Source organism: Nicotiana sylvestris, chromosome 11, assembly GCF_000393655.2.
Source record: "Nicotiana sylvestris chromosome 11, ASM39365v2, whole genome shotgun sequence".
Classification (NCBI taxonomy): domain Eukaryota; kingdom Viridiplantae; phylum Streptophyta; class Magnoliopsida; order Solanales; family Solanaceae; genus Nicotiana; species Nicotiana sylvestris.
The window spans coordinates 67,376,833-67,389,046 of NC_091067.1; the positions used below are offsets into that span (position 1 = coordinate 67,376,833).

The following is a 12,214-nucleotide window of genomic DNA, read 5'->3' on the forward strand; positions in this document are numbered from 1 at the left end:
AAAACAGTTTTTAAAACTAATCTCATGATCAAATATTTTGTTTCTATATGTCAATAAAACTAAAACAGAAAATCTATGCGCGGTGCAAAATTTTACCTGCTTCATTAGTTGCTCTCCGTTTCAAATTACTAATGTACGATAAGCAAAAGAACAGAGACCAAAGAAAAAAAGGCCTGTTACAGATTGCTTTCAATTCTCTTTCTGACGTTCTTTATTTTTGCGTTCAATTGGTTGTCTTTTCCGGGAAAGAAATACGTAGTACTTCTGTAAATATAATCAATTGCCAAATAAAAGAAAGTAAGAAAGAAAAAAGAAAAAGACAAGGAATTGAAATACCCAAAATGATAACTTACCACCTGGAGTTTAGGGGGTTTGTTGCAAACATGCAATTTACTCTGTCCCCGTTGACCATGGAAATCGCCGTCTCTGTCGTGACTTGTGAATTGTGATGGTTGTTTCTGAATGTTTTGATCTGTCCCTTTGAGGACAAAATACAAAAATAATACTTAGAATAGAATAAAATAATTCCTTGAAACAAAATAAGGAATTATACTCTTTCGGGCCTATTTCTAATTTACTTCCAAGATTATTTGTTCTTCTGATTCTCCCAAGTAAGTTTTAACTCTCGTAGGTTGTTGTTATACTTAGTGTATCGCTAGATGTTAATATTGGTTATATGTTTTTGATCTTCTCATTGACGCTGAGTGAGATTGTATACTGAAACAGATGTTAAATTAAAAACAATCATAGAGATAAGTTTAGCTATTATCCTTTCTTACATTAGTATTCCTTATACATAATAGAACGCGGATTTATGTTCAGTACTTCTAAATGAGAAAATCAATTACTAGATCGACCTAAGGATAGGTTTGATCAGTCGACTATTAATTAGTTAGATCAAATGAATAATGGTGAAATATCACTTTTAATTTTTTGACCTTTAAAAAGTTATGATCTCTAATATTTTATGAAGATTCTAGACATGTAAATAACAAATTAGGAGAACTATGTCCGAATTAATTCAAACAAATATGTGCCATCACCTTAGTGAGATTGTTCCAGAGGCAAGGAAGTAGGATCAATGTGTATATTTCTATGTGTTGATGACCACTACCAGAATATATATTATTTTGAAGCTTTATTTTACGAATCTTCTACATGCTCGTAAGAACTTCTTAAATGAAATAGTAATTGCCCTTGTTTCAACATTACTCCAGAATGATGGTCCGCTCATAGAACACAGGGTTCCTAGCAATGTGTAAGGCGGATTGGCTGTCACAATATACACTCACAGGTGTAGGAAAAGGAGCAGTCAGTTCCTCAAACAATCATGTAAAGAGGAAAGAATCACAGAGAACCTTGAGCTCAAGCTTGAGCTGCCATGGAGAGAATACAGAAGCTGAGAGAGAGAGAAACTTCTGAAAATGAACACTGTAATTACTTAGTTCAGTAATTGAATACACATATACATGAGTGGGGTCCTCTACTTACAACATGGACCACTAACTAATTGCCAACTAATTGGCAGCTAAGCTAAACTAACATTTAACTAATTGATCGCTAAGCTAAGCTAACTAACAGTAAGTAAAATGCATAAATAGTCATAGCTCAATAAAAAAAAATTCCTTTCTCAAGTGGTTCTAATCTGTGGTATAAATATATGTTTTAGGGACCATGATTAATTTGATTAAAGCAAAGGAAAAGCAGATGGAAGCTGCTGCAAATGCAGACAAACCACCAGTTAAGGAGCAAACTGCAACACATTTACGTCTTCAAAGAGGTGTGTTCTTTTTTAGAACTGATTTCGCGATCAAGTGTATAAGTTTAAGGAGAAGTTCATACACAGATGCTCCAATCTCCGATATATTATGCTGTTATTTTCCGTGTGTTGGAATTCCAGTATAATATACTGGAAGTTCATACACATGTGCTACAATTTCCAGTATATTATGCTGGAACTTTCTGTGTGCTGGAGTTGCAGCATAATATGTTGGACGTTCATACACAGGTGCTCCATTCTCCAATATATTATGCTCGAACTTTCTGTGTGCTGGAGTTCCAGCATAATATACTGGAAATTCATAAACAGGTGCACCAATCTCCAGGATATAATGTTGGAACTTTCCGTATTACGGCAAAATATTGACTATTTTTTAATGAATTTGCAAACGCTGATTATTTTTCAATTATCAGTCCGAACACTGGCTAGCTCGTGCTATTTCACGATACTATGCTATATGAATTGCGGATGTCATGACGTCATAATTTTCACTTTTTTTTGGGTGGAATATGAGATTTATTCATTAATAGGCAGGCAAAACAGAGTGCATGGAGTTCCCATTGGGAGCAAACGTTTTTTTTTTTTTTTTTTTTGGGTAGGAAAAGATGCTTGTATTAATTGAACTAAGTGACATTACAGGAAGCGGTGGAACTTGATGGTTCCCCAATACAAAAAGATGTTACAACAGGCAGACAAGGTTGTCCCAGAGTAGTACTAGTAGTTGATGCTGAATTTAAATCAAAAAAATTTTGCTGCTGGCCATATGAGTTGAATGGAGTCGCAACTGTGTAGTGCCCATACGGTCATGCGTTAGATCATCCTGCAAAAAGAGATGAGGAAACGTACTCGTACTAGTACTAGCACCAGTACAATCAAAAGAACTAGTAGTAGAGTTTTCAAGCATCGCTAAATTATTTAAAATAATGACATTAGTAGTACCCGGGGCAGTTTTATAAGATATATTATGGGGCATATGAATTCATGATTTTTTGCGAAATTATGTGTTTTATATATGTATTTTTTTAGAATTTATCTAATATTATCCGTTGATACCTATGCTTCAAAAAGATGCGAATGATACACATAATTAAATATTGAGTTATTTACCTTAAAAAAACATGGATCGATTCCCAATTACCTAGTCATAATTTCGTCCAGTTGTACTTCTTTTTGTACTCTATTTTTCTTTTCCAAAGCTAATTCTTTTATATAAGTTCTGTTGTTTCCGCACCAATGAATTGAGATATGATTACAATATTTTGTATATATTTTCTTGTAGATATTAGTGAGCTAAATCTACCCCCAACATGTACCATAGAATTTCCAAACGGAAAAGATGACCTCATGTACTTTGAAGTCTCCATTATCCCTGATGAAGGATATTATATGTAAGTAATTTCTGTACAACTGCTCCCCTCAGTTTCGCGGCAAAAGAAAAGGAAGGGAAAGTAAATTTTCCTATCAATTCATCCCTTTCTGCTTTGGTGGTATTCATTTGGTGAATTGGTAGATTATTTCCGTTTTTTTTTTTTTTTTTGCTCTGTATTTAGGGGTGGGACATTTCCATTCTCTTTCCAAATTCCTCCGCTCTATCCTCATGACGCTCCAAAGGTTAAGTGCAAGATCAAGGTGGGTAATGGTTTACATAGTTTAATCATATCTATAATTGTGTCGGAGACTCTTACTATTGATTATGATTATCACTGGTGATTTTGTTTTTGCAGGTCTACCACCCGAATATTGACGTGGAAGGAAATGTGTGTCTGAACATTCTTCGAGAGGACTGGAAACCTGTGCTTAATATCAACGCAATAATCTATGGCTTATATCATTTGTTCACGGTATTTTGACAAAATTTCTGGTGTAAAGATATTAATTTTAGAAGTATGTGTGTAACTACAAGTTGCAACCAATTCTGCAGGAACCAAATCCAGATGATCCCCTAAATCATGAAGCAGCTGAGCAGCTGAGAGACACACCAGGGGATTTCGAGTACGACGTTAGGACGACAATGGAAGGAGGAGGTAAAGGCAACATATACTATGATCGCTGCATATAGGAATATGCAGTTGAATGTTGTTTGCTGATGCTGCAAACGGGAAGCTCACAAAGCAGGACACCAAGCCACTTTTTTGTTCTTTTGTTATTTCAAGTTTGTACTTGAAATTTGTTAGGGTAGTTCATGTAAGAGACTGAAATTGTAGACCCCTGCATGCATGAATTTGTTTCCAATTTTGTCGCAACTCAAAAATTCCAACATGTCGTGATGGTGCCTAACACACTTGCTAGGCAGGCCGACAATCACGTAACAACTAAACATTTGAATAAAACATGTTTTAATAAACTCAATAACGGAAAATCTCACAAATATCTGATAAAAGTAACTAAAACTCTACTACAACCATCACAAAACCTGGTGTCAACGAGTACATGAGCACTATTAAATATCAACATAAACCAAAATTCTAGTACTATTGTCTGAATAATAGAACAGTACTGAAGAAAATAACAGGTAAAAGAGTCGAGGTCTACGGACGTCATAGCAGCTACCTTGAAGTCTCCAAACTAGCAACTGTCACGACCCGAATTTTCTACCTTCGGGACCGTGATGACTCCTATTATTGAACTCGCTAGGCAAGCCAACGTCATAGTTTATTACACATTTTTCCTTTATCTTTCAGGTATATATAACTTAACAAGATGAAGCAACAGAAATAAATGTGGAAGAAACAATTTAAAAGTTTAACTTAAACATTAACTAAATCCGAAATAACATCTACCCAAAACTGGAGTCACAACTCACGAACTGTCTATGATTACTACAAGTAATTGTCTGAAGAAAATATGCGTCTGTTTCGAAGGAAAAGTAAAAACAGAATACAATAAAGGTAGAAGGGGACGTCAGAGCCTGCGGACGCCTGCAGGTCTACCTTGGGTCTCCTGAACTGAAGGCAGCACCCTTGAACTTTGATCAACCACTAGCTTCGAAATCTGCACAGGAAGTGCAGAGTGAAGTATCAGTACAACTGACCCTATGTACTAGTAAGTGCCGAGCTTAACCTAGACGAAGTAGTGACGAGGCTACGGGGGGGCATACAACATATACATCCTGCAACAGTTCATACGAAACGAAAAAGAAATACAAAATTTACATGAACAATAGCTGACGTTAAATAAATCCGGAATCCAACTATACTACTACTACTTTTAAGCTATAACCGATCCTTAGGGGCTTTTCAATATCTCAGTAATAGACTTTCAACAGAAATACATGCTAAAAAACATAACAGATGCGGCGTGCATCCCGATCCCACCATATAAACTACATCAGTATCAATAATCCAACAATAACAGTGTCAATATTCAACGATAACAGTATCAACATTCTCCCTTATTCCTCCTTGTTGCGGCGCGCAACCCGATCCCACCTGTCCTTCCTTATTACTCCTTGTTGCGGCGTGCAACCCAATCCCACCAGACAATCACTTTCCTCAATTATTCCTCCTGTTGCGGCGTGCAACCCAATCCCAACATATGTATATATCAACACCAATCACAAAGAGAAAATACCAAGAATTTCACAAGTTAACCCAATTTCCACATTTCTACACTTCGACTCATATAATGGGTTATCATTACGATAACGAACTTCACCCATGAGGGCTAAACAACAAGACCAACCCAAGTGCTCCATAAAGCACCAACAACTCAATACAAGCTAACAATATAACTAAACGAAACCATGAAACAATTAGATACTCAAAGTACGAGGGCAACAGTTAGTATAAAGCAATTAGACATAGCGATATTTATGGCAAATAGCAATTGAAGGATAGAAACAGTTTAAGCGGGTAGCAATTAAGACAAGGAATGATATAATAGGAAACGAGGAAGGGAAACAGCTAAACACGGTGATTTTGGTAGCGCATAGGTACTCGTCACCAAACCTATACGCCACACACATGAAAATTCACATAGCAAATAAGTCGGGGACTCATATTCCCTCAAGTCAAGGTTAGACCAAACACTTATCTCAAGCCAACGGGTAATTCAACACTCAACCACTATTTTACCTCTCGATTTCACCACCAATTCACTCGTATCTAGCCATAATTAATTCAATAACATCAATAAATGCTAAATAAACCAATTCTAATACAAGAATATGAATTCCCAAATGTTTTTCCTAAAAAGTTAAAAATCGACCCCGGGCACGCTCAGTGCAAACACGAAATTTGGACCAAAACCCGATTATTCATTCACTCTCGAGCCCGGATATACAATTAGTTTTGGACTCCGGCCTCAATTTGAGGTCTAAATCCCCAAATTATAATATTCTTAGGTTCTACCCTAAATTCCCAACTCCACCATAAAAACCCTAGATTCTAGGATGAAATCTTGTAAAAAGAAGTTAAGTAGTGAAAGAAATGACTTTAAAATCACTTACTTGTGTTTTGGGGAAGAAAGAGTGTTTGAAAAATCACCTCTTATGTTTAGGGTTTTGAAAAAATAAATAGCTGAAAAGTCTCGTTTATATATATCCCTCTCAGATCCTCACCGATGACAGCGGAAAAAGGACCGCGGACCGCGAAATAACTAGCGCGGCCGCGGAAGTTTGGCCTTTCCCACCGCTGACCGTGAGATCCCACTGCGGCAACGATATCCCTTGCGCAGCCGCGGTAGTTCCACCACGGTCCGCGGACCCCCAGTTTCAGAGACCTGCAACTTTTCAGGTCCCAGTATTTTCTAAGTCTCAATACACTCCGTAACCTATCCAAAACTCACCCGAGCCCCCGGGGGTATAAATCAAACATGCATACAAGTCTAAAAATATCTTAAAGACTTGCTCGTGCGATCAAATCGCCAAAATAACGTTAACAACAATGGATTTTACACCAAAACCCATGAAATTCATATGATAGCTCAAACTTTCCATTTTCTCAACCAAGGGCCCGATTTATATCAAATCTTTTCAGATTCTTACCAAATTCCACAGATTTAACTTAATTATTATTTTAAACCTGTATCGGGCTCCAAAACCAAAATACGAGCCCGATACCATCAATAATACGCATCATTTCATTTCAAAAAGCCCTTATATTTTCCAGCAAATAATTTTCTTTAAAAATTGTTTTCTCGGGCTAGGGACCTCGGAATTCGATTTCGGGCATACGCCCAAGTCCCATATTTTACTATGAACCCTACGGGACCGTCCGATCATGGGTTCAGGTCCGTTTACCAAATATTTTGACCAAAGTCAATTTTATCAAATTTTATAGGCCAAATTCATTATTTTCTAAAATTTCACATAACAGCTTTCCAGAAACGCGCCCGGACTGCGCATGAAAATCGAGGTGAAATAAAAAGAGGTTTTTAAGGCCTCGGAGCACAGTTTTAACTTCTAAAACAAGAGATGACCTTTAGGATCATCATATTCTCCACCTCTAAAATAATCATTCGTCCTCGAACGGACATAGAAAAGTACCTGAGTCGGTGAAAAGATGAGGATAACGGCTCTGCATATCGGATTCGGACTCCCATGTTGCTGCCTCAATAGGCTGACCTCTCCACTACACCCGAACTGAAGGGAAATTCTTCGATCTCAACTGACGAGCCTGCCGGTCTAGAATGGCTACCGACTCCTCCTCATAGGTCAAGTCCTTGTCCAACTGGATAGTGTTGAAGTCAAACATGTGGGATGGATCGTTGTGATACTTCCGAAACATGGACATGAAACACTAGGTGCAGAGTTGATAAGCTCGGCAGCAACGCAAGTTTGTAAGCCACATCTCCCACTCGATTAAGAATCTTAAAATGACCGATAAATCTAGGGCTTAGCTTGCCCGTCTTCCCAAATCTCATCACGCCCTTCATGGGTGACACCCAAAGCAATACCAGCTCCCCGACCATGAATGCCACATCACGAACCTTGCGGTCGGCATAACTCTTTTGCCTTGACAGAGCTGTATGAAGCCTATCCTGAATGATCTTAACCTTATCCAAGGCATCCTGTACTAGATCTGTACCCAAAAGTCAAGACTCTCCCGGCTCAAACCATCCGAGCGGCGACCGACACCACCTACCATACAATGACTCATAGGGAGACATCTAAATGCTCAACTGGTAGCTATTGTTATAGGCAAACTCTACTAATAGCAAGAACTGATCCCACGGACTTCCAAAGTCAATAACACATGCTCGGAGCATATCCTCCGAAATCTGAATAGTACGTTCGGATTGTACGTCCGTTTGAGGATGAAACGTTGTGCTCAACTCGACCCGTGTACCCAACTCACACTGAACCGTTCTCCAAAAATGCGAGGTAAACTGCGTACCTCTGTTGGAAATGATAGACACGGCATACCATGAAGACAAACAATCTCCCGAATATAGATCTCAGCTAACCTCTCTGAAGAATAGGAGACTGCCACAGGAATGAAATGCGCTGACTTTGTCAGCCTATCAACAATAACCCATACCGCATCGAACTTCCTCTAAGTCCGTGGGAGTACAACAACGAAGTACATAGTGATACGCTCCCACTTCCACTCAGGAATTTCAATCTTTTAAAGCAACCCACCAGGTCTCTGATGCTCGCACTTTACTTGCTGACAATTCAAACACTGAGCTACATACGCAATAATATCCTTCTTCATCCTCCTCCACCAATAATGCTGCCGCAAGTTGTCATACATCTTAGCGGCACCTGGATGAATGGAATACCGGAAACTATGGGCCTCCTCTAGAATCAACTCACGAAGTCTATCCACATTAGGCACACAAATACGACCCTGCATCCTCAAAACTCCATCATCTCCAACTGTGACCTGCTTGGCACCACCGTGCCGCACTGTGTCCCTAAGGACAAGAAAATGAGGGTCATCATATTGCCGATCTCTGATACGCTCAAATAATGAATACCGAGTGACTGAGCACCCACTAGTCTCGGACAAGCCTTCCGGATATAACCAATACACCACACTCAAAACATCCACCTGAATGCTGCAGCTGAGGAAACTGACACTGACCCTGGCGGGCCGACTGACCATGATAATAGCTCTGAAGAGGAGGTGCTCTGATAGGAGCTGGTTGTCTTGAAGGAGGGACGTAAGAACCACGCCCCCCCCATCCCCTCCCGCCCAAAGCTCCATGAGATGCTTGAAGTGCTGACTGAAATAGCCTGGGAGGATGGAACCTACCAAAAGAATCCTTGCCTCCAGACGAGGCACCACTGAACCGACGAGGCCTCTTATCAGACCCCGGACCACTCCCCTAAGATAGAACTGCCTTAACTTGTCGGAATACATTGGTCGCATCCCGGAAAGAAATCTCTCTTTCGGTCTCCTTAGCCATCTGTAATCTGATAGGCAGAGCTAGTCCCTCAATAAACATCGTCACCCTATCTCTCTCTCTCTCTCTCGGTGGGAGGTATAAGAATATCATGATGGGACAAGTCAATGAATCTGGTCTCGTACTGAGTGACGGTTATAGAACCCTGCTAGAGACGCTCAAACTGCCTCCGATAGTCCTCCCTCTGAGTGATAGGTAGAAACTTCTCCAGAAATAGCTGAGAGAACTGATACCAAGTCAAAACAGGTGACCCAGCTGGTCAAGCCAAAAAAAAATCCCTCCACCATTTCTTGGCAGAACATGATAAGCGAAAAGCAGCGAAGTCGATCCCATTGGTCTCCACTATCCCCATGTTCTGAAGAACATCGTGACAGCTATCCAAATAGTCCTGGGGATCCTCTAAAGATGTACCGCCATAAATAGTAGTGAAAAGCTTGGTGAACCTGTCCAACCTCCACAAAGCATCAGCAAACATAGCTGCTCCATCACCAGCCTGAACCACAATATCTGGCTGAACTACCCCTGCTGGCTAAGCTGCTGGAGTCTAAAACTGGGGAGCCATCTGCTCCGGAGTGCTAGTAGTGGGAGTCCGTACCTCTCCCCCAGCCTGAGAGATGGTTGGTGCTACAGGAAGTAAGTCTGCCTGGGTGACACTCTCCATATGGCCCACTAGATGGACTAGAGCATCCTAAAGTACCGAGGTGGCGATGAACCCCTCTAGGACCTGAGCTAGACATGTTGGAACTGTCTGGGCCGGAACCTCATCCTCAAACTCTACCTGAGGCTCCGCCACTGGTGCTACAGCTCGAGCTCTAGGCTGGGCCCTGCCTCTGCCTCAGCCTCTTGCATGGCCTCGGCCTTATCCTCTACCCCTCGTAATAGTTTCCACTAGGGGCTTGGGCTGTTGATCAGCTGATGAACCGATACGTGTTCTCACCATCTGTGAAAGAGCAGAGTAGAAGTTCAATTAGCATTGAGAAATCAAGTCGCACGACAGGAAAGAATAGATATGATGTTTTCCTAAACACTATAGCCTCTGGGGATAAGCACAGACGTCTCCGTACTAATCCCTTAGACTCTACCTAGCTTGTTCGTGAATCGTGAGACCTAAGCAACCTAGAGCTCTAATACCAACTTGTCAAGACCCGAATTTCCCACCTTCGCGGTCGTGATGGCGCCTAACATTGAACTCGCTAGGCAAGCCAACATCACAGTTTATTACACCTTTTTCCTTTATCTTTCAGGTATATATAACTTAACAAGATAATTCAACAAAAATAAATGCGGAAGAAATAATTTAAAAGTATAACTTGAACATTAACGAAATCCGTAATAACATCTACCCAGAACTGGAGTCACAACTCACAAACTATCTACGATTACTACAAGTAATGGTCTGAAGAAAAATATACATCTATTTCGAAGGAAAAGTAAAACAGAATACAATAATGGTAGAAGGGAACGCCAGGGCTTGTGGACGACTGCAGGTCTACCTTGGCTCTCCTGAATGGAGGCAACACCCTTGAACTCTGATCAGCCACTAGCTCCGAAATCTGCATAGGAAGCATAGAGTGCATTATTAGTACAACCGACCCCATGTTCTGGTAAGTGTCGAGCCTAACCTCGATGAAGTAGTGACGAGGCTGCGGTGGGGCATACAACATATACATCCTACAATAGTTCATACGAAATGGAAAGGAAATACAGAATGTACATAAACAATAACTGACGTTAAATAAATCCGAAATCCAACTGTACTACTACTTTTCAGCTATAACTGATCCTTAGAGGGCTTTTCAATATCTTAGTAATAGACTTTCAACAGAAATACATGTCGAGAAACATAACTGATGTGGCGTGCATCCGGATCCCACCATATAAACAACATTAGTATCAATAATCCAACAATAACAGTGTAAATATTCAATGATAATAGTATCAACATTCTCCCTTAATCCTCCTTGTTACGGCGTGCAACCCGATCCCATCAGACAATCACTTTCCTCCCTTATTCCTCCTGTTGCGGCGTGCAACCCGATCATAACATATGTATATATCAACACCAATCACAAAGAGAAAATACCAAGAATTTCACAAGTTAAATCAATTTCCACATTTCTGCACTTCGATTCGTATAATGGGTTATCATTACGATTACAAACTTCACCCATAAAGGCTAAACAACAAGACCAACCCAAGTGCTCCATAAGGCACCAACAACTCAATACAAGCTAACAATATAACTAAACGGACAAATGAAACAATTAAATACTCCAAGTACGAGGGCAATAGTTAATATAAAGCAATTAGACATGGAGACATTCATGGCAAAAAACAATTAAAGCATAGAAACAGTTTAAGCAGGTAGCAATTAAGACAAGGAATGATATAATAGGAAACGGGGAAGGGAAACAACTAAATATGGTAATTTTGGTGGCGCATAGGTACTCGTCACCACACCTATACGCTACACACATGAAAATTCACATAGCAAATATGTCGGGGACTCCTATTCCCTTAAGTCAAGGTTATACCAAACACTTACCTCAAGCCAACGGGCAATCCAACACTCAACCACCAATTTACCTCTCGATTCCACCACCAACTCACTCGTATCTAGCCATAATAATTCAATAACATCAATAAATACTAAATAAACCAATTCTAATGCATGAATATGAATTCCCAAGTGTTTTCCCAAAAATTGAAAAATCGACCCCAGGCCCATCGGTCCAAACCCAAAATTCAGACAAAAACCCGATTACCCATTCACCCCGAGCCCGAATATACAATTGATTTTGGACTCCGACCTCAATTTGAGGTTTAAATCCCCAAATTTTAATATTCTTAGGTTCTACCCTAAATTTCCAATTCCACCATGAAAACCCTGTCACACCTCCTTTTTACCTGCGCCCCCAGGGGCGTAAAAGGAGTTTTTTCAATTAAAGGACAATCGAAACGGGATTTATTATTAAGAATCAGAGTCGTCACTTGGTAGATTTATGGTATTCCTAGTCACCGGTTTAATCCCGAATCGAGGAAAAGAATGACTCTATTTAACAGTCTGCGCACCAGAACTTCGAG

General features: G+C 40.0%; 1 protein-coding gene across 2 annotated transcripts; it reads left to right on the plus strand.

Annotated features, from left to right (window-relative positions):
- The first annotated feature begins 493 nt into the window (after window positions 1-493).
- On the plus strand, window positions 494-4,023 carry LOC104227502 (NEDD8-conjugating enzyme Ubc12-like). Of its 2 annotated transcripts, XM_070162807.1 has the most exons (7): window positions 494-611; window positions 1,218-1,433; window positions 1,670-1,780; window positions 3,060-3,168; window positions 3,331-3,409; window positions 3,505-3,621; window positions 3,702-4,023. In XM_070162807.1, the coding sequence occupies exons 2-7, from the start codon at window positions 1,382-1,384 to the stop codon at window positions 3,837-3,839; spliced, it is 606 nt and encodes a 201-aa protein (XP_070018908.1). In that variant the 5' UTR covers window positions 494-611; window positions 1,218-1,381; the 3' UTR covers window positions 3,840-4,023. The 2 variants fall into 2 exon arrangements, with proteins under 2 accessions (XP_070018908.1, XP_009778053.1); XM_009779751.2 differs by lacking the exon at window positions 1,218-1,433.
- The last annotated feature ends 8,191 nt before the right edge of the window (window positions 4,024-12,214 follow it).